Raw genomic sequence first — 25,167 nt, 5'->3', positions numbered from 1 at the left:
AAAAGGATGAATTATACTTCAGGTTTGGATTGGTTTTGGGGTGTTGTTTTTTGGGGTTGGGTTGGTTTTGTGTGGTTGGTTCATTTTTTTAAACGGCAAGCTATTACCCTGTCTTCCAAAAGGCAGCATGGTAAACTTGGTTTTGCTGATAAAAGAAGATAGAGATCCATGAAATTTAAACATAACTAAAATTAGGCTGCAAGATCACAATCTTTTTGCTCCAACATAACTTGCTGCTGTCAAATGAGAAGTGTCTCTTCCCTTCCTGACTGCTTCTCCCAGTTCAAAATGACAGTTTATTCCCTGTCCTGTATGGTGCTAGTGAGTACTGGCCCCTTTTTTGGGCCAAATTAAATTCATTAAACCACAAAATTGATTGCTTTCAGCTGAAAGAGTTTGCTGCTACATGTGTGGGCTAAATCAGTTTAATGACTGGCAGTTCAATGCCCAAAGCTGACATGATGTGTGCAGCAAGGTTACAGAGTCAGGAAGAGATGAGAAGGCAGCCACTAGGCAACAGTGAGTTATGTCTGCTCTGCACATCTTGTGGAACTACATCTTCAGCTCTCTTCTTCTACAGGAAGCCTTTTCCCTCTGTAATCAGTTACAGTTCAATGAGGAAAACACGTAAAACAGGCAGATCATCTGAACAAAGAATTGCTCCTTCTACGTCATCCTTTCCCATTCGCTACAGGAATTATTTTCCTGCTCTATTTAGAACTTTGAGAGCATTGCATTTCTAGTTCTAATGAAAAAATTTTAAATACTAGTTTTAATATTTTGATTACAATCAATGTTATATAAGCATCCAGTATAACTTACAGAAAGCAACCACTGAGTTCCATACAAGAACGAATTAATAGTCCAGTTTCGTTCCTGTTACGACTCATGAAAGTCTCAGTGACAGCCTACTTTGCCTAATACAGGCATCAGTCCTGACAAATGGTTGTTAGGAACAAGCAAAAGTTTTTTAAAAAATAAAGCCCTTTTCCCCTAGTATTGAGTGAAAACTTTCTTTCCAGCTATTAGCCTCTCTTGCTTGTGTTCAGTTAAACTCATTAGCACGGTTGTACAGTCTCAAAAAGCCACATGGGACAAAAAAAAAGTAAAATAAAATTTGCTTTAAAGGCTATTGGAGGAGGAGCAAAACCATAACGCATGTCGGGTAACAATCTCAGTATTAACTGCTTTCCAAGGATCCAAGTGACAAATCTGAGTTCTGTTGTTGAGGTTCACATGGGTGCCCATGTCAGATAGGCAGTTTCAGACTAAAGAACAAGCCTGATGGCTCTCTTGCTTCTAATTTTGAGAACCGGCAAAAGCCAACTTTGTTAAGAAGAATCTAAGGATGTGTCAGTCTAGAAAGCTAAGACAAGTGTCAATAAAATCAAGTTAAATTAATCTTAAGTTTATTCAACTTCTTTCTGTTTTTGAACTCTAATACAGCTGAAGATGAATGATACAGGACAAACCTAATAAAAGCCAAGTCGTCCTCCTCTGTCATCTGCAGTTACTGCAGTCTGTACCTTCGCAGCCACATTATATTACCTAGGATCTCCATCTAGTCAATAGTGGTGAATTTATAACTAGTTTCAAGCATGCAGCATGTACTAAATAGCCAATTTTGGCCTTGACGAAATTGGACTTTTAACTCAGACTACAGTCTAACCTGTTATACATGTTGCCTGGGCTTTCACCAATCCTTATTCCACTCTCCAAAAATCAATGAACCCTTACCCTTGTTTTTAAAAAAGGTCTTCTTCAAAACTACACCTTCAATATTTGAGTGCAAGCACACTTCAGATGGTACATAACTAATGAGCCAAACCCGTTAATTACTACTGTTGCTATAGCACAGCAATCACACAGTATGCCTGAGATATCAATGAAAGGACCAAACACTGCCAGATTTTGATTTGAATTAGATTTGACAAGCAGGATGAAAGCAAACAAAAGGAGAGACAGTGGGAGGAGAAGAGTTACAACAGGGGGATTAGGAAATGCCTTTCAGTTTTTTTATGAATCTTAAAAATTCCCTGTGGAGTTTTAATGAATTTGTTTAACATGTGAGGATATAGCTGCCAGCATCTGGAATGAAGGGGCAGGGTGGGGTCAGCAGTCTCTGCTGCAGCATCTGACTAGTGGTAACAGAGTCCAGATTAAATATCAGCATTATCAGTGTCACCCTGACACATGAACAGGATCTCCTACCTCCTGCAATGTGTTGATATCCACACCATCCCCCTGAATAACTCTGAGATATGGTGGCAGCAACTTGTAGCCTTTCGAATTCTCCGTAATGGGAAACTTCTTCCCCAAGATCTCCAAGACCTGTTGAAAAGAGAAGGGAGACAGTTCAAAATAAAAATAAAAACCTGCCATTCCAAAACAGAAACACGATTTCCACACTGAGTCATGCTCGCTCTCTCTCAAAAAAACCCCAACCAACCCAAAACACTCAAAACCAGCAAAAAAGCAAACAAACCAACTCATAAATAAATCCACATATCCTGTTCTAAATCTGTCCACAGCAGCACACAAACAAAAAGCATGCCAACCATTGTGGGGGAAGCCATCAGATTAAAGCAGTCACAGACCATATGGCCTCTACGAACTTGTACCCAAAGAGCTAATCAAAACCATGCCTCCCTCTTCTCCCTCTTTGGTTGCTGTAAGTTTTTGCTGTTAAATGCGTCAGCTGAAGGTTCTGCTCTTCTTTTGACATCCCTTAAGGTGTTAGATGAGGCTTTTACTTTTCTTCGGTTTTGTTAGCGACCAATAATTTAAACTAAACACTTCAGTTACAAGTTTTTCTTATCAGTTCTGATAAAGATTATTCAAAGTTCCTATTTGGGATATGTCACTTGTCCCGAAGAAAAAAGTGTTGAAGCTGTATGGATCTGATTTGAGTACCAACACAACTAAAATCTCCCCTACTTTCTATTAGAATAGTGCTGACAGCTACTCAAATTCAGAGGTATCCAAAGCTTTTACTACAGAACTGCAACAATCATTATGCTCTCTAAAGAGCTATGTGGTGAGAAGCATCTTTCAGCTTGGAGGTCACATGCCACTGACCTAAATGCACATCTTACAAAAGGGAGAAGAGTGCTAAACTTGTATTTGTAGCATAAAACATTGAATTACATTAAAACAGGATGCCAAGATACCTAAACTCATTGGTAATAAGTCTTACTGGCCTGCCATTTATTAATACTCAAGTTGTTTCCCATTTTATTTAAGCGATGAAAGTTTCTCTTTATAGAATCATTCCGGCATTGTTAGACCAGCAGAACTGGTTAGTTACTGTTGTAAAAGCTTCAAGGATGGTATGCAAGAATGGGTTTGATGAAAAAGATCAAACTGTTCAGACTGCAAAAGTTTCCATATCTATATTGAGATGAGGTAAATGTTTACATTTTTTCATAGGTCAAAATTGCCCAGCATTGACTATACACTACGTGTAGCAAGTTAGAGCATTATGTCTCCTACGTTTGTTAGCCAGTCACTACAAAACAAACAATTGCCCTTCCCAATCTTATATACAAATGACTTAAACAAGGATTACCTTTAAAACAGTGTCAAGAGGATTCCCAGAATCTGGTCTAATGATAAGCGGTGCCTCTGGACTTCGGGCTTCAATTATATGCCTTAAGTCATCACCCCATATTCTTTCACAAGCATTGTAAATGTCATAGCTGTCACTAACCACAGATACAGGCACTGAAGAAAACTGTGTCACTATGTGTTCAAAAGCATCTTTTTCATGATCTTTCCCCCAAGCCGTTATGGTACTGTAAAGCCAATTGAAAAATCCGTATTAGAGCAGCATTTATATGTTAAATCACACATTCTATATTTCCTACCAGCACAGTTCAAGATAACAATAGGCAACATGATTACAAGTACATAGCTTATGCTGTCTTATCAGCCCTGTGTTGCACGGATAATAAATATGCTATATAGTAAATAAACAGCACCCTGGATTTATCTTTGGCAACTCAGACAAACACTTGACACATGAAACTCCTTTCACATATAAATGTGGTTTGTTTCTTTTACTTTCTTTTTTTTTTTTTTTTAAACATTTGGGAGAGAGTTTCTCTTTTAAACCTGAAATTCAGACAGTGGGGAACTACAGATACAAGTACAGAACATCTGCTCTGGCAACTTCAGACTGCAAAATGGGAAGCAGGGAACTAGCAGCATATGGCAGAAAAGTCGTAGAAGGAAACACAATGCCTTTTCTGTTTTAACAGTGCTATAAAACTATTATCCTCACTCATACAAACATTCTTTGAGAGGAACCTCAGGGCATTACCCTTGGTAGAAGGGTACAAACAAGCATGTAAACCAGAGTTGCTAAGAGGTAGTAAGTTATGGAATGCCAGTGGATTGGCAGTAGCTGTTTTGTATGAGGCCACCACAGACCAGTTTAAGTGACTTAAACCTGTGTGTGAACACCTAGAAACACCCTCACACAAAGAACAGGTGTGTAGTAAGAGCTTGTGGGCATTGGATTTTTACTGTAAAATGCTAGCATGAACTACTGTGTGGACAAGCCCCAGGTCGTCACAGTAGTGAAGAGACAAACCAAAATTTCTTCCAAAGAGGTTGGGGAAGTCCAAGGCATAACCCTGGTGGCACACCAGAGGTGAGCACCACACTCACACCAACTCACATTGGTGGCTGTGGAACAGTAGAACAATTCTGGAAAAATTTTGGTCTCTTGCACAAGACCCCTTTTTGTGTACTAACTTGGAAAGGTGTGACTGCAGCCTGTGTTTGGCAATGCAAACTTTAGTTAGGGCAGTTTAAGCCATCTGTTCTTATGCCACCATTTCAACATGCTATGCAAAAGACGCTTGTTCTCTTGACTCCGTGTGTTTGCTTTCATTACAAAGAATTTTATAGTTGCTTGGGCCATCATTTCTGGATTTAACTAGTATTAAGCTAAGCCAAGAGAAGATGTTCCAGACAACATCTGTAATTTCTACTGATGCAGGAGTTCTAGAACAGCACTACAGCAATGGTCCAGAGCTACATGAAGCAGTATTCCTTTAAAGATGATCACTATCCTCTAAGGGCTATTCGTGTAAGACTTTCCAGTATCTGTCTTGCAAAAGTAAGTGAAAATACTCACTATTTAAAAGCACCAGATTTTGTACTCTAAGAAAAGCATAACTGTCCCTTCCTTTATCTACTGTTCATTCCAGTATGCAGACATGCAAATGAAGTCCAACGATTTGCATTCACTCCTGACCTTGTACAGGATTTGGATATAAAAAATGAGAGCTCTTCATCTCAATGTGTTTGAGATCAGTTACTCCCAAGAACACTCTCACAATTCTTCGAGATCAAGGATTTACCATTGGCTGAATTAGTTATGCGGATGGAAATCTTTAAAGGAACTTCTGGAGGGAAAACATGATGTGGGGAGAGTCCAGAATTGCAACTACTATGCTTTTTTAATTTTATAATTTTTTGTTTAAAACAAAATTTAAGTTCACAACACAAATCCTCAATATCTACTTTAATCAGTAGGCCTTCAAGTTAATTCTAAAAAGAATAATTCAAATTTACTTAGACACTGATAAGAAGGTTATACTTAAAAACATTTAAAAACACATTTATGGTTAAGAACAATCGTGCCACTCTTGTGCCCCTAGAACACACACAGGCATCAGTATTGAACTTCTGCCTCAACAATTGGATCAGTCACAGTTACTACTGTATAAGTGAAACAGTTTAATATTTCTGCATACAAAGACAGATAAGAAAAAAAGTACATTTTGTTAAGCTATTTTTAAAAAGGGTTTAATAGCCCAATATCTTACCTGTGTTCAGCAGCTGGAACAGAATATCCTGGAACCGGATCTTTTGTACCATAGTACTTTTTAATTAATGCAATTCCTGCTACAGTGTCTGTTCCTTTGAAGTTCACCAAATGAGCTGAAGCTCCTATTCCTGCAGTCTGAAAAAGATGCAACTTCCAGCTGCCACACCAAGCATAGAAGCCTAAACCCAGTCACCACCTAGCACTAGTTTGTAGCAGCAAAACTCTGCCACTGTTCCCATTTCACCAACCCCCTCTTCATGCATTTACACAGGAAGGACAGCTTCCATATAGAAAAAAGCTCTCCCAGCCTAGCGCTCACAGTTCAGGCACAGATCTACCCCCTGCCCCCCCCCCCCCCATAAGTCCAAACACAGCATGCTCTCCCCATTCACAGTTTCACTGCTGAACAGGGACACAACTGTTAACAGATGCACACTACAGTCCTTTATGGTTAAGAACAATTACACTTCTCCAACTATGAGATAAGTAGTATCACCTCTTGGGAAGAAACTCCTCTGTAACCGAAGTCATGCAGTTTATACTCCAGTCCTTCTAAGCTGCCAGAAGTCTCTAGCAAATATTTGGCCAAAATCTTTTTCTGCTCTCTAGAGTTTGTAGCCACTGTTATTGGATACCACGACTGCACAAGAATAGTCTAAAACAAAACACATCACATTAATTCCTAAGCAAACATACACCTAATAAAAATCCCCACTTGGCATTTAACCAGGCACAAAAAGATCTATTTATTTTCACCGCCCACTCAGAAAGTACCGATGCCTTCAACAGTTTGCTTTAGGGCTGAAGTAATTAGCCTTTATAACACCTTTATAAGGTAGGCCAGATATTTGCCACCTCAGGAGTTACAGCTCCTGAGCTACAAGACACACAACGCCCTGTTCCTCATCCTCCTTTCCTTGTGGATGAAAGTACTGTTGTGCATTTCCTGTAAAGTTACTACAGTCTCTTGCCAGCTAGGGGGGAAAGGTCTATGTAAAAGCACTAAAAACAGAACCCAGGCTTACTTAAAGGCGAAAATTAAAGCTGCCAGATTCCCCTTAAACCAATAAAGGATTCAGCCTTTAAGTGCATTAATATTTACTTAGAAAAAACATGTTAACTTTCAAAACTGACCTCAATCCAATTTGTGAGCCAGTAGCACTCTGGATCTGTGTTTTCTACTGTGAAAAGAACATTTCCTCTGGGAATTACAGAGCCCTCAGGAACAGCCTTTATTTCTATAGGAAGATGGCCATCGTACTTCTGTGTAAGAAATAGTCATGTTGTTAGACAACAGGAAAGATTAGGACCTACCTCTTTTATTGACTGCAACGGATAAAAGTCAGGCTACAAGTTTATCAATAAAGCTTTTGTTTTCTTCATTTTTTAACCTTAAAAATAATTTTGTTTGTTTGCACACCCACAAGCCCAAGTAAACAAACAAAATCTGCATCTATCAAAAAAGGAGGAAAATCCTGTAACTTAAAAAATAGTCTCTTTTATCAAACCAAATGATGGTTATCAGTTGTATTCCTTCTGCAAACTGAGTCAGGAAGGCTTAAATATTGTATAAAAAGCCACAAGTTCTACCTGCAGAACAAGAAATATTTGCAACTCAGTTTTCTTCAGCACTTTCACATGGAGTAAGCTGAAAAAAGTTTAGCTGTATTATCTAAGTGCCATGGTTTAACCCCAGCCGGCAACTAAGCCCCATGCAGCTGCTCGCTCACTGCCCCCTGCCCAGCGAGATGGGGGAGAGGACTGGAAGAGTAAAAGAGAGAAAACTCGTGGGTTGAGATGAAGACTCTTTAATAGGACTGGAAAGGAACAATAATAATAATGATATAAAAAGAATTAGAATATACAAAACAAGTAACACACAATGCCATTGCCAACCACCACCGTTGCAAACGGATGCCTAGGCAGCTCCTGAGCAGTGCCTCCTGGCCGGCTTTCTCCCCAGTTTATATACTGGCATGACATGTGGTCTGGGCTATCCCTTTGGTCAGCTGGGGTCAGCTGTGCCAGTCCTGTCCCCTCCCAGCTCCTTGGGCCCCCCCAGCCTTCTGCTGGCAGGGCCTGAGAAGCTGAAAAGCCCCTGACTTAGTGTAAGCACTGCTTAGCAACAACCAAAAACATCAGTGTGTTATCAACATTATTTTCATATTAAGCCCAAAACACAACACTGCATTAGGTACTAGGAAGAAAATTAACTCTGCCGAGGCCAAAACCAGGACACTAGGCCTTCAACAAAACCCCTAGTTTTGCTTAGTATAGATGTGTGCTTTGTTAGTTTATTAGGCCAGGATCCATTTAATAACTATTTTAGAGAGTATTTTGTCATATCAACTACTCATTTATCATGAAAACTCATCTTGAAGCATCGTTCTTTTGTCAAAGTCAGTCTTTCACCCCTGAAGGACTAAATATTGTGTGAAATATGCCTTTTGAAAAAGTAAGTTGCAAACAGCAACTCTAAAAGACTAATTATAACTTGCTGAAAGAACTTTAGAACTTTGCAAGCTAAACTGATAATACTCAAAATGTTTGGTGTATTAATTTTTTTTTGTCAGGAAACTTCTCATAAGATATCCTTTAAAGGCAACAAAAATTGCATTAATTCAGAGATATTACACAGATTCATAAGCAGCGTCAAAATATTCTCCAGCGCTCAAGACATGTTAGAAGTCTCTTCTACACTATGGTTTAAAAGTTTCTTTGAAAGGGTGATATACTGAAGCAAACTGTGTTTATATACCACACAGGGTTTAGTCAGCAGACTTGGAGATGTCAGCTCTGGATTAACAAATGCCAATGAAGCCCTCAAAAAGGCTCAAAATAATTTATTAATGATACAACAAAGACAAAAGTATAGTTAAGTGAAAAAACAAAACAGATTTCAAAGTTGCCATAGGTGTTGATTTTATCCACAGAAAAAAAAGCAGTATGGTCATGCACAGCACTGTATTATAGCCCTTTTCGAAATTTTTAGGTAAAGTCAACTTGTATCATTTAGGGCTTACATCTCTATCACTCATCATCAATTTCTGCCAACTTCCAGCCTCTACACGACCCCCTCATTCTCCAGGCTGTCTGTTTCTTTCTTCCACCCCTTCACCCTATCAGTATTTACTCATTCATTTACTCTCAGTACAAATTCATGCATGTACTTTTCAAATTCATTTTTGCACTTCATTCATACAGCTACTGCTCCCTCCACTTTACCTAACACTACACATTAGGTAACAGAGCCAGAGAGCGAGCAGTGGTAGGTATGTAAATATATGCAGGAATTCAGTGAGCAGAAGCAGGGTATATAAGGGCATACAGAGACCCAAAGGGTACATACACCTCCAGTTTGAGAGCCATCAGCACCTAAGATCAAGAAGTGGAAGCTGTGTTTGTTTCTACATATGCACGATTTTACCAAGAAAATCCGACAAGGGAATAAACAGTGTATACTGGGGGTATGGATGAAGGCTTCCCTTCACTAAACCAAAAGTTGAACGGAATTAGTTAAACCACATTAAAACTCAGCATGGACAGACATGCAGCATTAGAAGTGTATTAATTCAGTTTAGCCAAAGAGGGATCAAGATTACTTTAAACACAGATGAGAGCAGTTCACAAAGCATAATGTAGCTTGAAGACAAATATGGATTGAATTCACATCTGTACTTATTTGAAATAGATGCAAGTCCTCTAGACACCTCTCACTCTCTTAGTAAATAGCAGCTTTATTTACCTTGCTGCCATTTGCAACATTTAACTGAAAGTCACTTTTCTCTTGCACACCCTATGGTCCACCCTGGTTGCACGATGACACGCATAGACAGATGCCACCATAAAATGCATACAGTCAGGGTATCCAGGGAAAAATAAATGCAAAGAACTAAAACCTGTGTTTTCAAATGCCAAAAATATCCATTCACTAGAACCCACAATGAAACTTAGCATTTAATTAATCTGCCGAGATTAGAACAGCTCTGATGAATGCTACTAGTCTGAATCTGCTGCTTTTCTCGAGAAAAGATGTTTGCAATTACCTGAAGACTGACACCTTTTTAAACAAAAGGGAAAGAGGATAATTGTGGAAAGACTTAATTTGGAAGTATTTGTGTGTCAGAAGTGCTCAAGCCTTGTATTTCATAACAAAGTTCAATTTGAGTATCTCTGAAAAATTTAGGAATTTAACAAAACATGTATTTTCTGGAACTATTTACACATGCAAGAGGTTGTACGGCTTTCTGCATTAGAATAAAAATGGTTATGATTAGTTACAGAAAGCAATGTAAATGATGCAAGCAACCACTAAGCACTATATTACATACGGAGACTTGCCACCAAGCCCCCACTTAAGACTAGCTGGCTGACGACAGCCATAAATCCTTATTACCTGCAAAGCCGTATTTGGCATCTGAAAGGATGAAAATTACTTTTCTCTACGGAATTACAATTATATGATTATTCTTTGACAGCTGCTACTCCCTGTACACTAAACATAAAAAGCTAAATTTATCCAGTCTTTACTATCACAGTTAAAAGGAGAGACTGCTCTATTTATTCTACAGTTGATTCATAAATCCTTCATTATGATCTCATACTGTTTTCATAAATTCTTACCTCCAGAATATAGTTCCATCCCTTTTCGTTGAAGACATCATCTTGAAAATGCTCCCTATATACTTCTTTGGCTTCCTTGATTTTCTCTTTGGTCACCACTTTACCTGTGGTTTCAAAAACAGGTGAAAGCTTAGAAACTTAAGATAGTCATCAAATTATAAAATAAATAACAAAAAGGTTCAGACACAGAAAAGTCTTTGCCTCCCACAAAAAGATGGAAAACATGTCAAATGCAGTATACCAGCTATGTGAAAACCAAATTTTACTTTCATTTATTATATAGATTAAGATGCTCAGGAAAACCACCAGGACAAAATACACTTGTGGTTTGCGGGTGACTCAGGAACAATTTGAGATTATTACTTTTTTATGACAGACAACAACCTGTCAAGAGTTTTATTAGCAGTGCTTTTCCCAGAGGAATGTGATGACTGTGCAAGCTGGCACATGCAACAAGACATAGCCACACTAGCACAAGGGTTAAGCTACGCTGCTCCAGGGAGAATTCCCGTGGAGAAGCCTTACAACCAGTCTTTGTTTGACCACTTTGCGATAGGAACTGACAAGAGTAACCACGTTATTTGAATAAGCATTGCTACTGCTGTAGGATCAAGCATCTACTGGAAATCAACATTAGAGAACAATCTTCAGATTGCTAAAGAGAAAAGAAACAAGATTATCCAGTGTTTTGATTATAGTGGAATTCCAATCTTTGGCAAAACTGGCAGAGATTTACAGATTCTGGATCAAGACAAAGCTATGAAAGCCCTATGACTAAAGCTTTCCTTCTAAAGCTTGGCAGAAGGCAACTCGCATTTAGGCCAGAACAGGTGATATTTGCACATAATGCAAAAAAGCAAACACCACATTAAATGGCACCAAGGAATTTTCAGATGTTACTCTTGAAGTTGTCAATGTTGAAAACACTTTCACACATAGCTGCCATATTCCATGATCTAAGCTGAGTGGCAACCAAAATTTAGGGGAAATTAAAACCGTTACTAGTTTACACAGTAAATAAGCCAGTAAATACAGACTAAAATTTAAATTCAAAACACAAAATGTATTTTCCCTTGAATCTCTGATCTTCTTGTGATTGTATGCACAGTCTTGCTCGATTTCCATTCATTTTAGCCCACTGAAGTTGGGATATAAACACCTCTTGATTTTTAATAAACCGTTGGCATAAATAACATAGTAGAGAGGTATCTGAATTAAACAGTCAATATCATTTTACGAGGGTGGGCATCTCATTTTAAGAATCAAATAAATAAGGTCTTATGCGTGTCACCACCTACACTGTATGAAGATAACCTAGAGTTGTTTCAACTACGACACTCCAGGCTTGAGAAATACTATGGTATTTATTTACAGGTAAAGTTTTACTGGAATTTGAGACAGTTACCTTTTAAGTATTTGTTCAGAATGTACTGCAAACCATAAAAAACAGTTTCTTCATATTTCACTTTCCTTAATTTGGAATTTTCAGTCTTCTTTTCACGACATTCAAAGTAGGAATATACTTTGCTTGTGTTAGGTGGATATTGCTTGTAGTGTGTAACCTACATTAAGAAAAACTTCAGTAAGAGCTCAAGACATCACTAGAAAGCACAAGAGAAATCATGTTTGTACGTTACAGCTTAGAGTAACCCACAGTTCTTCTGGATTATTATTATTTATCCCATTCACATTCTAGACAATACTTAGGGGATTTCTCCTTTTCCAGCCACCTTCAATTTGCAGTTCAAAAGACTCTCTTCCTTATCTTATTTTTCCTTCTGTGTCAACATTTTCCCCTTGGAGTAATCTTCACGGTCAGCTCTTCCACTCCCCTGATGACTTCACTTTCATTAACCAGGAAAGCCACTGGGCAGGATTTTAGGAGCAGCCCTGAGCACCAACACGCCGGGTCAGTTTTTGCTCTCCCGCGCTTTGGCCAAATCAAACAGCTACGGGAAGCACAAAATCGCCTGCCACTACCAAAGTGGAAGTACCTGCTTGTATTCGATTCAAGTTTTGAAGGCCATATTAACATAGTTTAAATAAAAGCCATCCAGACTCCAGGAGGCATTGGCAATGGCCTTTACCCAGGCGTCTCGTTCACTGTGAGCACAGTGGGCTTCTCAAGCCCTGGTTACATCAAAACCAGCTTAACAGCATTACTGGTTTTGTAAGTTTGCTAGGCAGAGGTCTTCTCCCAATCCTTAGGGAAGTTCACGATCAGTGTGAAGGAAGCAGAAAAGTTGCAGCCTGTAAGCATGGACTACATACAGTGTTATGCTGGATTCAACCATAGCAGCTTTTTTTTAAGCTACTGATAGTCAGTCTACCCAGAAACTTAGAGTAATGCATCATTTGAAGCAAGTACACTCTAAATATTAACAACTTAAACCTGCAAGATTTTATCTCCTAATGTGTAAAAGGCAAACTCCATGCAAAGTCCGTAATTCCATATTAAACAAAAAGATTACACAATGACATTAACTTCAGACTACCGATATTTAAATTACAAGATACATAAATCAGCTTAAGGCATTCCCAAAGGTGAAGCTATGAAAAGTTTTCTTAAATTATGATGAAAAGTCTGTGAACAAGTCTGTATGTTTCATAATGGAAAACTCTTCCTACAGCCAAGTAAAGTGCCATCATACATCAGAACAAAACCCAAAAAGGTGTAAAAGTCACGTCTGAATTTTTTGCAAACCCCCATATTTACAAGGCAGTCATGCTCTAACATATAGTCTTTTGCTGTTACTTCTTACTCCAAATCACCTTAAATATTTTATTTGTGATATCACGAGGAATTAGAAAACAGTTTTACCATTTCTTCCTTGTCATCCTGTTTTTTTAAATGTATCCCTGACACATTCAAAATAAAAGATCTGAAGGTTTTCCCATACCTATATTGCTAAAACTGTATATTAAAGTGTTTTAAAAATACAGTTTTCTTTTTCCTCTCAGATACCATTTATCCCTAGTATTTCCCTCAGTTTGGTCAACAAACTAGACTGCTCAAGTGAATTTTTTCCTTCTCCTATACCAGCACAACGCTGCTACGCTTGTGTTTCCAATGCTGCAAGAAAACCTTCAAATAACAAAAAGGTAAATTTGCAGATCTTTCCATCGTCTTTAACAGCATCAAGTTTTCAAGGCCAATCAAACAAAACCCAAGCTTGTCATTGCAGGTTTTCTGCCTTTACTTCACACAGCACACACCTTTCCTGTTCCGATTCCACCGGCACTTGCACGCCAAACGCTGAACAGTAGCAATGTTAGTCCCAAAGACAAAACCTGGCTTTTAGATCTAGTTCTAGCTATTAAATTTCTCACTCCACAAATTACAACATGTCCTTTCCTAGTTCTACACAGAGCTTCCAAAAAAGTAAACCATACTGCCAGCTCACAGAAAACTCTCCTCAGGATATCATAGTGTTTTTAAAGGAAACCAAAGAAACAAAACCAAAACACACCCCCACACAACCTCCTCCACCCTTACCTTGGAGCAGTCAAAAATACGCTGGCTGACATGTCTTTCTAAGGGCAATAAGGATGCCACCCCCCCAACACCCTTACAAAAAAATTGCATTAAATGGACTCCAAGAAAAAGAGCATGGAACAGATCACGAGCAGGTCCATTCACCATGGGGCATGGTGAGTAGAAACTCCTCGCTTTGCACGCTTGCCACTTCAGTCCGTTACAACAACTAGATGAAAAAATTTTGCTGTGTTTTGTGACTGGGACTGGACTTTAAGTTGGTGAATCTTTGTGATGTGATTGTATCACCCGGGAACTCTGTTCAACTTTTGTTTTTGTTCTTCATCCTACTGGCATGCTCCAGCTCCATGATTTCAGAGTAAATGCTCGCAGAGCCCACCAGCTTCCAGTACATGTAGCAGGTGGCCCAAGAACAATTCCCCAAACTGGTATCTGAATTCCCTGAGAGAAGCTCCAGAGCAAACTACTGTAACACTGTTCTACTACAACAGTTCAAGCAAAACAAAGAAAACTACATCTGCATGAGACTGCCCACTCAGATTTCTTTAAAAAAATTAATCATCCAGCTTACTAAGTATGGGCAGGTTGCTCAAGCCAACACCTATGTTATGATGAAAATTTGCTTGATCTTCAGCTACTATCTTTTAATTATTTTTTTTTTTTTTTACTTTTGCAGTTCATAGCATCTCCTCCAGCTAAAAGCTTCTCTCTGTCAAATGGGTTACAGACCCAAATTAGCTGAAGGTGTGCAGTGCACACACTGAGTTGGTGCCACCGTTTCCTAAGGTGTTTAAATACAAAGGTTTTTAGGGACCTCCCATTCTGGCTCTACTTTGAAGTATGATCACAACACACTGTGCTCTGGCTGCAAATCAGAATTGGAGGGCTGAAATCAGGCTGGAATGCTAACAACCAGATTTATTCTTTATGTAGCATACCTGGGGAAACTGCTCCTCCAGATTACCTACCAAAAAACCCACTCAGGTTTCCTCAAACATGAAATTACAGGTTTAGCTAATTTTTCTGACATTAGATTAGATATTAACCTGAAAATACATACCAGCTAATGTCCAGAGCACAGTTATTTCTAGGGACTCAAATCTAAATAAAAATTCTGTGCATGGTAAAAATGTCATTTTATCAATTAAATTGCTTCAAGTACTTGAAAGAGCCCATGAACTACTTTTACAACAGTTATAGGTGTAAGATTCAATTATATTCTTCACACATTAGAATCTATTTAAACAGTGAAAAATACACATCCCTGGCAATTAAGATATTTAGATCTAAGCAAACTTTACAACTGCAATTTTAAATAACTTGTGCTTCTTTTGACATTCCTCAACACTATTAGTTTTATCTATAAAGCTGAAACACGCCTTGGGTGTCCACAAGGCTTCTTGCAGACAACTCACTATTTAAAGACACCACACTTGCTAAGCATGGCTTACTACAGGCATGCTGTATAGGTATGTGAAAAGTTAAGCCCACGACATGGCGTCCCCTGTTCACTTATCTGACTGTCTGTTTTGCTTTCAAGCTGTCAGGGAGGGCACTGTACCTGTCAGGAGCATCTGCCTGCAAAACATCACAGCAGCTCTGACCGTTAGCTGGCAGTTCTGGACTACTATGACACGGGGAAATAATACCCATCCACCACAGTGATGGCTGGGAGGTCTGGCATGTAGTGAAATGCCTGGTGGTTAAAACAGTCTGAAAAAGGATCAAACTCTAGGGAGCAGGAGCAGTTCACAAAGAATGCCAGGGACAACAAATCAACCAAATTAAAAAAAAAAAAACAAACAAAAACCCAACACAACAACTACAAGGCACTTGGACAATGAAAATGATGCTTCAAAAAACGCCTGGACTTTCCTTGTTGTCAGATGAAGTTTTCATCTTTCTGTATTCTAAAGAAGAGAAGGAACAACCAGTGACAATGTAAAATATTTGAAGTGTATTTTATGTTTTACAGATCAAGAGAGTATTGATAAATTTGTACTTTCTGTTAGGGGATGACAGATGCAGGACATGTGCAGACAAGCTCTTGGTAGGCAGGAGTGACTATAAAGTCAGTAGGGGTAAAAACAAAACCCAACAAAAAACCAAAAACAAAACCCCAAAGACCCTACTGGGATTAAGAGACCCTTACAAGAAAACAAAACCCCAAAATATCTTCAAATGCTTTTTGATAGTCAGTTCAAAGGCTGTGGTTTAGGTTTTGTCTACAAAAAGTATGACAAACAGCCTTGGAACAACCACCTGCAACAAGGTTATGTACTATGACTGAAATAGAGCACTTTTATTCCAGTTGTGATATCTTCTTATTAAATTTAATCCAAATAAGGGTATATCTGAACAAAGAACACTTCCACAACAACTACATCTCCTTAACTAAAACCAAGCCAGCCATTTGAGGAAAACAGGAAAACCATGAAGCACAAGTTGCATTTAGATCAACCAACCCAAAAACCACCCCAAACATTAACAGTTAAATTCTAAGAAAAAGGATTTAACAGGTATTCATCACAAAACAGGAATGACTAAGGTAAAGGCTGTATTTTTATAGGCTAGATAAGAAAACCTTTGGCATAAAAGCCAAATAATCTTCTAATCTACAAGCACCGTTGGACAAGAAACTGCAATTAAGTTCCTTTGAAAGACTGAGTCTATATAACTCAACCACTTGAAAACATGAGAAAAGCAAGTCCGACATGAGTAGAGAGGTCAGGCATGGCCAAATTCTCCGTCAGTGATTTATTCCTGGGGCTCACCTGGCTCAGATGGGTGCTAACATGAACCACCAGAAAGATGCTTCCAAGCCCTGCCTATGGTGAAGAAAAGCAGTCCCCAAGTGTTTAGGCAGCAGGATCTTGCCTACAGTTGATACGATGTTAACAGTTCAACTGTGACAGAATTTGAACTTTCTGGAGCCATTCTGAAAAATCTTTATGCAACCCATGTACAGAACCCAGCTACTGAACCCATGGTACTTCACAAACATGAAGAATCAGAGGGACAGGTGGAAGACAGGCCAGAAGCAGCATATCCCTGGAAGCTCATAGCTGGGCCACTCAGCAAGAGCACTTCAGGTCTGCAGCAAGTCACTGGGCCCAGGTATGGGTCAGTCACTGTCCTACGAGCCTGCCTGTACACTGAAGTGAGCTACAGCCTTTCCAGCATAGGTGAGAATTGACCGCAGCCTAGTTGATGTGACAAGCGAAAATGAGAGCCTTGGCTGTGGGGTGCAGTGTCAGAATGGCTCGCTGGTGCTGGAAGAGATCCTCACCCCCACGTACAATTTAGCTTATTTTACCACAGTGGTGCTTCTGGCATTTACACCGGGGAGAATGCTGCAAATCACCTCTAAGATCCCCATGATTATTTTAAAACATTGTGGAAAGAGGTCATTGAAACACTGCTTTACCTAAACCTTTACGAGGTTTAGCCAATGGAGCGATTACAAGCAAAGGCTGCCAACAACCTATACGGAAAACAACATCGTTAACAACAGCGAGGAGGTGAACCGGTACTTGGGAACAAAGGGAATGCCTTATCAGATACGCCTCACTGGGATGAGACATAACTGACAGCAGTTATAAGGTAGTGCTGACCCCCTTCAGGAAAACAACCAACCACGACTGTGACTAGCAGTTATATTCAACAAGGATGCTGTTGTAGCTTTCAAAGCAATCACAAAAGGAATACTCAACACAAACAAACGTGGAAATGAAAACCAAACCAGAAGTCAGCGTGGTAAAATTATAAGCTTATTTGAACGGAAGAGGAAACATCAGAAGAATCAATCTTTTAATAATTCCACAAAAAGGGCATCCAACAATAGCAGGTAAAGTGCAAGACACTTGAAGTAAGTAAAAAAATAAGAGACAAGTATAACCTTACTATTTTGGTTATACATGAGCTTCAAATTACAAAAGTAGCCTCAGAAAGAATCCAGACCCCCTTATTAAAAAGGGTGTGTGTTTCTGTGTGAAGTGAAGCAAATACAGATTAAGATAATGTTTGAGAACTAAAGTGGGAATATCAGGAGGTATCTGATCTTATGAGATGACAGGGATAAGCTAATGCAGGTTATGACTGAAGGTTAATCCTGTACCACTTTTAATGTCTCTGTATTCCAGTTCAACCGTCATCTCTTGTATGTGTACTGAAAAATAAGAGGACCAGGGATGAGGAAAGAAAAGTTAAGAGCTCAGTCAGTACTAAACTAAGGAAAGTACATGCATGCAACTGAATTCCTATGGAAGCTGCACATTATCAGCAGAGATGCTGTAAGCGACCACATCCACACTCATTAAAAAAACAAGGTCATGTATATGCACCAGAACTGAATGTATTCTAAATTACTCAGAAAAACACAAGGTAACACTTTATGGCAGGTTTCTTTACCACTAAAAATTCTGGTGTGTTTTTCTTATGGTTTAACTCCAGCTGGCAACTAAGCCCCACACAGCCTTCACTCACCACTCTCCCTGTGGGATGGGGGACAGAACTGGAAGGGGAAAAGTGAGAAAACTCGTGGGTTGAGATAAAGACAGTTTAACAGGTAAAGCAAAAGCCGTGCACACAAGCAAAGCAGGGAACTCACTCACCACTTCCCACGTGCAGGCAGGCTCAGCCACCTCCAGGCACTGAGGGCTCCATCACACCAAACGGTGACTTGGGCTGACAAACGCCATCACTCTGAATATTGCCTTCCAGCTCCTCCTTCCCCCAGGTTTGTATGCTGGGCATGATGTCATATGGTCTGGGCTATCCCCTTGGTCAGTTGGGGCCAGCTGTCCTGGCTGTGTCCCCTCCCAGCTCCTTGTGCCCCCCCCAGCCCACTCGCTGCTGGGGTGGGGTGAGGGGCAGAAAAGCCCTTGGCTCTGTGCAAGCGCTGTTCAGCAGCAACGAAAACATCCCTGTGTTATCACACTGTCTCCAGCACAAATCCAGAGCACAGCCCCGTACTAGCTACTATGGAGAAAATTAACTCCACCCCAGTCAAAACCAGCATGGTTTTGCATCCAAAATTATCGTAATAAAGATGACAAAATGCCTTATGTTTACTGCTTACACATTTGTGAACAGTCAGCCGTACCACTTCACATACTGCTACAAGTTTCCTGTTCCTTAATGAAAAAAGAAAAACATTTATCTTTTGAGCAGTGAGAGCTGCAATGATTCTGGGAGGGGTTACTTTCTATTAATTTAAAAACTGGCTGAATTCTGTACAGTTGCAGTGTTCCCTTAGAACAACGATGACTGGGGGTTTGTCACAGGACTGTGTGACTGCAAATCAAGACTTGGAAGATAATGAACCTAGATGGAGCGCAGACTGCTTCTTATGAGGAGTGCTGAAGCGTAAGTTTCCAATGCTTTTCCACTGACAGAATTACAGAAGGTAAGAGAACACATTCAACCCCTCAATCACAAGACTTTAATTAAAAAAATAAATATACACACATATATGGGCTACTGAAAGGAGTATTTTGTAGTCATTATGTACTACTCAAAATCAATAAGCTAAAGAGTACTCATGTCTCTTCTTTGCATACCTCTAGCCTTCTAAATAAAGAATATACAGGCTGCCAGAGCCTGGAATTAACACACACTCACATGAAGTGTTTCAGAAGTGCTCTCCTACATCCATGTGAAATAAAAGAATTCAAAGTGACAAATACATAAAATTCAACACGTAAGGCATTGAGCGTTAAAATGTATCTTTCAGGCTTCCTTGAAGGGTCCGGAAAGAACTGAATTCTGAAGCAGATCTCATTTACAGTTCAGGTCCTCCTATGGGGTAATTGCATGACAGCTTATTATGACTATCAGGTTAATTACGAAACATTCTAAGCAACAGCAATACACCTCACTGGTAAAAGCAAAATAAGCTATCATCACTGCAGCGAACAAGGTTCAGTTCTCATCTGGATAGCCCTTTCACGCCTGCAGCTCATGGCCCATCCACCCAGGGCTGGTATACGCCAGTCACTGGTATCTTCCGACTGAACGGCACCACAGCTCTGCTAAGCTGATCCTCTCAGTACAGCTTCAGACTACACATACCCTGGAGGATTTCTTGCCTGCGTAGAAATAAACAAATATGGGTAAACAGAGCGTTGGGAATCGAACAGAAAGACAATGCAGAGGTGGTGTGTCAACAACATCACACGAGTGAGGAACTGAAGGGCAGACGCCCTCACTCACTGCACTTCTCAAGCAAACAGCACCCTCGCTGTCACAGAGGGGCAAGACTGCAGGGACTTCTTGGTATAGACACGAGAGTAAGACATCACGCAGCATGAACAGTGAGCTTCAAGGAGCCTGCTGATCCCCCTCACTTGCAGCTTTCTACCAACAACAGTTCTGACCACAAGTGCTTCCCTTTTTCAGCAATACTGAGTCACCAGCAGAAGACTTTACTATTAGAAGTGTTATTGCTACACTGGACATCCACACAAAGAGCTTCCCCAGCTAACGCCGCTCTGATGAATCTCTTCAAAGTCTGATGATCCAAAGAACTAAAGACTGCTATTATTTACCAGCAAGATACACACACCCCATACCATATGCCTATGCCCAGAGTCTGAGGGGATGGCATATAACATCCAGCACACAGAAGGAATTACACTGGTAGGGGATTTGGAGAAGCTTAAGCATATGCATCAAAGTACACCGGAAGAAAAAAACCTAACTGATGTCAAAATGTTTATCTTGTTATGGGGGGTTAGAGATAAACTGCACAATTTGAAGCCTGGCCTCAAAATCCTGGAGCATTTGTACAATTCACTAAGCCCCAGTTCTTAACGGCAGCTCAGTGCTTAGGTCCAGGGTGTAGCAAGTCTCTGAAATTCACCTGACGGGAACTATTCCTATCTAAAAATATCCGGTATGCTAGAAATTAGCATGACACCCAGTTGTTTTTCAGGAACAGCTTGTAAGAGTTTGAAAGCAAGAATTTGATAATCTTCTATGACTTAAGAGGAAATGTCCTGTGATGTACACACAGACAGGAAAATGTTTAGAGGAATGGGAGGCAGGGTTAACTGTCAACAGACAAATCTTTGCCTACCAAACTACTTTGTTTCTGAGTTTTTATAGGCACTAAACCAGCAACCAGTTTTCTCTCTACCCAAATTTCCAACTGTAGCAACTGTGAACTAGGACACTGGAGCTAACTCAAACTAATGAGTTCTGACAGATATGACCCTGAGATACCAGAACTTTTTCAGTGTTTCATTGATTAGAAAACGAGAGTATCATCCAAAGGAGAAGATAAGCGATGTTTGCTTATGTTACCTAACAGGATAAAAGAAGCTACTTGTTTCAGCATTTTTCAAAGAGTCTGAAGTTCCTAAGATTTGGAAAAAAGCATACAGGAAGAGAAACAATTTGAGCAGTCCTAACAAAGCAAAACAGACAATCCCAACTGTTTTTAATACAACACAAAATGCTCCTAGCTGCCACAGAAAACCTCACCCAATTTCAGATTTAAGCTGGAAGAGAAACAGAAAACTTGGGCCTTTTAAGATTTCTACCACTCCTGGAATAATCTACAAAACAGAAGCAAACTGGTCACCTGTCACTCCAGTGCTGCTCACTACCACTAACCCTAGAGCACAATCCCGTGAATTTAGAAGTAGTGTGCAAATTAGATTTAAAATAAGACACCGTTTCAAGCCAGGCCTACAGTATTTAATGTGATTAGTCTCAGCCATAGAAGAAAAGTGGATCTTCCAGATTCGAACAGGTTTGATAACGAACACTTAAACATAGTTCTTAAACATCACTGCAGCTAGATTAAGCCCTTACTGAAAGCAGTTTCGTTAGCCCTCAACAGCAGCACTCAGATGCTTCGCCTGAGCCACTCTAAGATTTAACAGCATCTTCCAGTCTTCCAACACACATTCCCACAAACAGCAACAATAAACGTTAAGGATTTCTTTACCAAAAAAGCACCCTGTAACATCGTACAATAACAACATCACAGCGGGAGGAGCCAGGAAAGGTGTACAGCACAAGTCAGCAGCTGGAGCATGTACCGAGGCCGGTATTTTGGTAGTTAGACAGTAAGGAGACCCGGCCACAACATCGTATTTGCTTTTTTCGACTCCTTATCTAGAAGTACCCTCCCTGCTGAAACCCACGCGAGTGGTCAGAGAGCTGTAACATAATACACGCTGCATAACGACAATCGGGTCCGTCGCTGTGGTTTGTTCAGGGCACCAACCTCTCTGACACCGCAGGGCAGCTCCGGAAGGAAGAAAGTTTTTCAGTCTAGGAGACACATCTGTCCCACCAGGGTCGGGGACCCCTCGCCGGCTCTGCCCGCTGCCCGGGAAGCGGGCGCTCACGGTACCGCAAGGCTGCGCAGCGGCGGGCGTGCCCGGGGCACCCCGCACACCCGGCTGCGGGGCACGGCGGGGGCCGCTGGGTCGGGGGGCGGACAGCGCGACTGTACCTGGCCGCGGCGCCAAGCACCCCGATTCTTAAGTGATTTCACGGAAGAGGGCGGTCGTCGAAGGACTACGATGCCCTGGCTCTGCCGGATCGCCCTGCCCGGCACACCCGGCACCGCAAGGAGCGGGACCCAAGCAGCGGGCTACCGGCGCGCCGGGTCAGGCAGCCGGGTCCTGGAAGCGGCCTGTATCGCAGCCGGGCACTAACCGGCGGGCACCCAGCCACCAGCACCCTTTCTCCCCCCAGGGAGAAGCGAAACGCGAGAAAAACCAAAAAAAACCACCAGAAAAAAAAAAGAAGCGAGTTACAGTTTCGCCGGCTGCCGCCGAGGCGGCGAGCGCGCCCGCTCCCCTCCCCGGCGGGCAGCAGACGATGCTCGGCGGCGGCCCCCCCCCCCGCCCTCAGCGTGCTCGCCATGGCGGCCCCGCGCCGCGCCGGCAGGGCGGTGGGACGGCGGCGCACCCCCTGCCCACTTTCACTTTCTGTTCTCCCCAACCGCCAGCGAACCCGGGCACCCCGCGGGGAGGAGGGAGGAGGGCAGCGGGCCCGGCCGCCCCCTCGGCGGCGCGGGGCAGCGAGGGCAGCACCCGGCCAGGCCTCCCTCCGTGGTGCCCCTTCGCGCCGCCCCGAGGCAGAGCACCCCCTCAGGCGGGGGGGGGGGGCGGGGGGGGCCCTCCCAGGGCCGGCCAGGCGGGCAGGGGGAGGGAGCGGTGGCGACGGGGCCGGCCTGGCCCGGCGCCCCGAGGATGGAGAAGCCTCGGCGCCAGGCCCGGCGGGTCCGGTGCGGCAGTGCAGGGGCGCCCACAGAGGTGACCCCCTCCCGGCCGCCGTGCCCGCGCCCACCTTGTAGGAGTCGGTAGCGAGGAGGATGTTGAACTCGGCCCCCGCCGCAGCGCACTCCATGTCGCCCAGCCCCAGGAGGCGCCGCCGCCAGCACGGACAGGACTAGGCTACGCCGCCACCCGCCGCCGCCAGGCGTTCGGTGCGGGGGGAGAGAGGAGAAAGGGGAGACGGTGGCGAGGCGGGGACAAGGGGATTACGCCTGGGGGGCGGGGCTCGCGCGGCCGCCCGCCCCGCTGATTGGCCGCACGTCTCCGCCGTCGAAGGAGGGGCCGTGAGGTCACTGCCCGGATGGGCGGGGCCAGAGCCCCAGGCAGGCTCTGATTGGGCCCGCCGCCCGGTCGGTGCAGGGGAAGGGAGGAGTTGGCTGTGACGTTGGGGGGGCGGGAAGATGCCCCGTGCCGCACGTTCGCTTTCATTGGATTCCGGGCGGAGGGCAGGAGGGGCGGGGCCGTCCCGGTGACGTCACTGCGCGGGCGGTGCGCGCTCTGTCGCTATTGGCCAGCAGCGCGGCGGCGTGCTCGGCAGAACGGGCGGGGAGGGGGCAGCTGCCGGGGGCGAGGGGGGGTTCGGTTTCGATTCTCCGCGGCCAGCGCCTGCGGGCGGAGGTTACGGGAAAGGGTGGGCGGCGGCTTCGGCTTCCGCGGGGGGCCGGTCCTGGGCGGGCGTGCCCCGAGGTGCCGTGCCCCGGGCCACCGCGGTGCCGGGGGCACGGCAGCCGGGAGGTAGGGCCGCCTCCCCGCCCGCCTCCCCGCTCTCCCGGACTGTGAGGGGCGCAGAGCCGCACCGGGCTGCCTCGGCCTGGGGCTCGCCGCAGCTGTCTCCCGCGGGGGAGGGTGCCGGCAGCCGCAGGCGACCGAACGCTGAAGCGAGGGCAGGGCGGCCGCCCGGCGGCCTGGCCTCGCCTGTGCCGTGGGGTGCAGGGCCCCCGCTAGGCGGGACGGAGCCCGGGAGAGGGGGTTTAGCGGCCGCCCCCCCCCCCCCCCCCCGAGAGTGAGGCGGGCAGGGCCCCGGGCGAGGCCGGCTGCCGGCGGGGTCTGGGCCCGCGGGCGCCGCGGTGAGGAGGGGCCGGGAGACGGGTGCATACGCTGGGGGGAAGAGGCGGGAGCGACAGGACTGGGAAGACGGGGAAGGCCGAGAGCGCCCGGAGCGGGGCTGGAGCTGCTGAGTGGAGGGAGCGCGGTGTGCCCGCGCAGCCAGGCGCTGCCCGGCCGGGCCTGCCGCTGTCCCCGGAGCGCCGGCCTGCGGGCCTGGTCCCGGCACCCCCGGCCGCCTGCGAGAACACGATGCTGCTTCACTGACTTATACCCTCTTTGGAGCAGGTGCTGTCCAGTAGACGACGTACAAAGAGACATACGCCTTCCGACAGCTTTCCTTGTGGCCACCGTCGCTGAAGTCTGGTGGTGTAAATGCTGGAGGTGTTTGAGTTACATGTGATCCTGTGACGGCGGAGTGCTGCGCTTGGAGGGAGCGCGTGGCAAACGGGGCTTCGGGTGTAATAGTGGCTCGTCCGTGACAGGAAGATGGGCTGCTTAGTTTGTACTAAGTAGATATATAGAAAAAGAACATGAAATATTAACAACACTACCGATTGGTGCTACGTTAGAAAGAAGCTCCATAATTGGCCTTTTCCGTAAAACCATTCGCAAATCAACACTTAGGTTGATGTTTGATGACATACAAATCCAAACCCAAAAGCGTATAACTGAAAACTTCATTAGGATGATTCGGAAAAGATGGCTTTCACCAGTTAGGTTTTCATAGAAACGTGACAATCCAAGAAAATTGCACAGAGTAAGATCAGGAATGGGGATCCAGATATTTTGGACTTGATTGTATGTCAGTCCTGGCAGATCCATAATTGCACTGTTTTCAGTGCAGCTTCTTTCAGTCACCCTTGTGT

At 43.3% G+C, this 25,167-nt stretch overlaps 1 protein-coding gene across 2 annotated transcripts in view; it reads right to left on the bottom strand.

The window, feature by feature from the left end:
* Positions 1-23,435, bottom strand: part of NAMPT (nicotinamide phosphoribosyltransferase) — a 31,598-nt gene extending 8,163 nt beyond the window's left edge. Inside the window, exons 1-8 of one of the 2 annotated variants that reach the window (XM_037388039.1) lie at positions 23,268-23,435; positions 11,868-12,024; positions 10,463-10,566; positions 6,974-7,102; positions 6,336-6,494; positions 5,838-5,974; positions 3,569-3,794; positions 2,212-2,331 (exon numbers count right to left, since the gene is read on the bottom strand). In XM_037388039.1, coding sequence (XP_037243936.1) covers positions 2,212-2,331; positions 3,569-3,794; positions 5,838-5,974; positions 6,336-6,494; positions 6,974-7,102; positions 10,463-10,566; positions 11,868-12,024; positions 23,268-23,327 — 1,092 coding nt within the window. In that variant the 5' untranslated portion in view covers positions 23,328-23,435. The remainder of the gene's footprint in view (positions 1-2,211; positions 2,332-3,568; positions 3,795-5,837; positions 5,975-6,335; positions 6,495-6,973; positions 7,103-10,462; positions 10,567-11,867; positions 12,025-23,267) is intronic. The other variant, XM_037388040.1, reaches the window with a different exon arrangement.
* Between the last annotated feature and the right edge of the window lie 1,732 nt (positions 23,436-25,167).

This window comes from Falco rusticolus, chromosome 5 (genome assembly GCF_015220075.1).
Source record: "Falco rusticolus isolate bFalRus1 chromosome 5, bFalRus1.pri, whole genome shotgun sequence".
Classification (NCBI taxonomy): domain Eukaryota; kingdom Metazoa; phylum Chordata; class Aves; order Falconiformes; family Falconidae; genus Falco; species Falco rusticolus.
The sequence above is the reverse complement of the archived record's forward strand: the minus strand, read 5'-3'. Positions and strand labels throughout refer to the sequence as shown.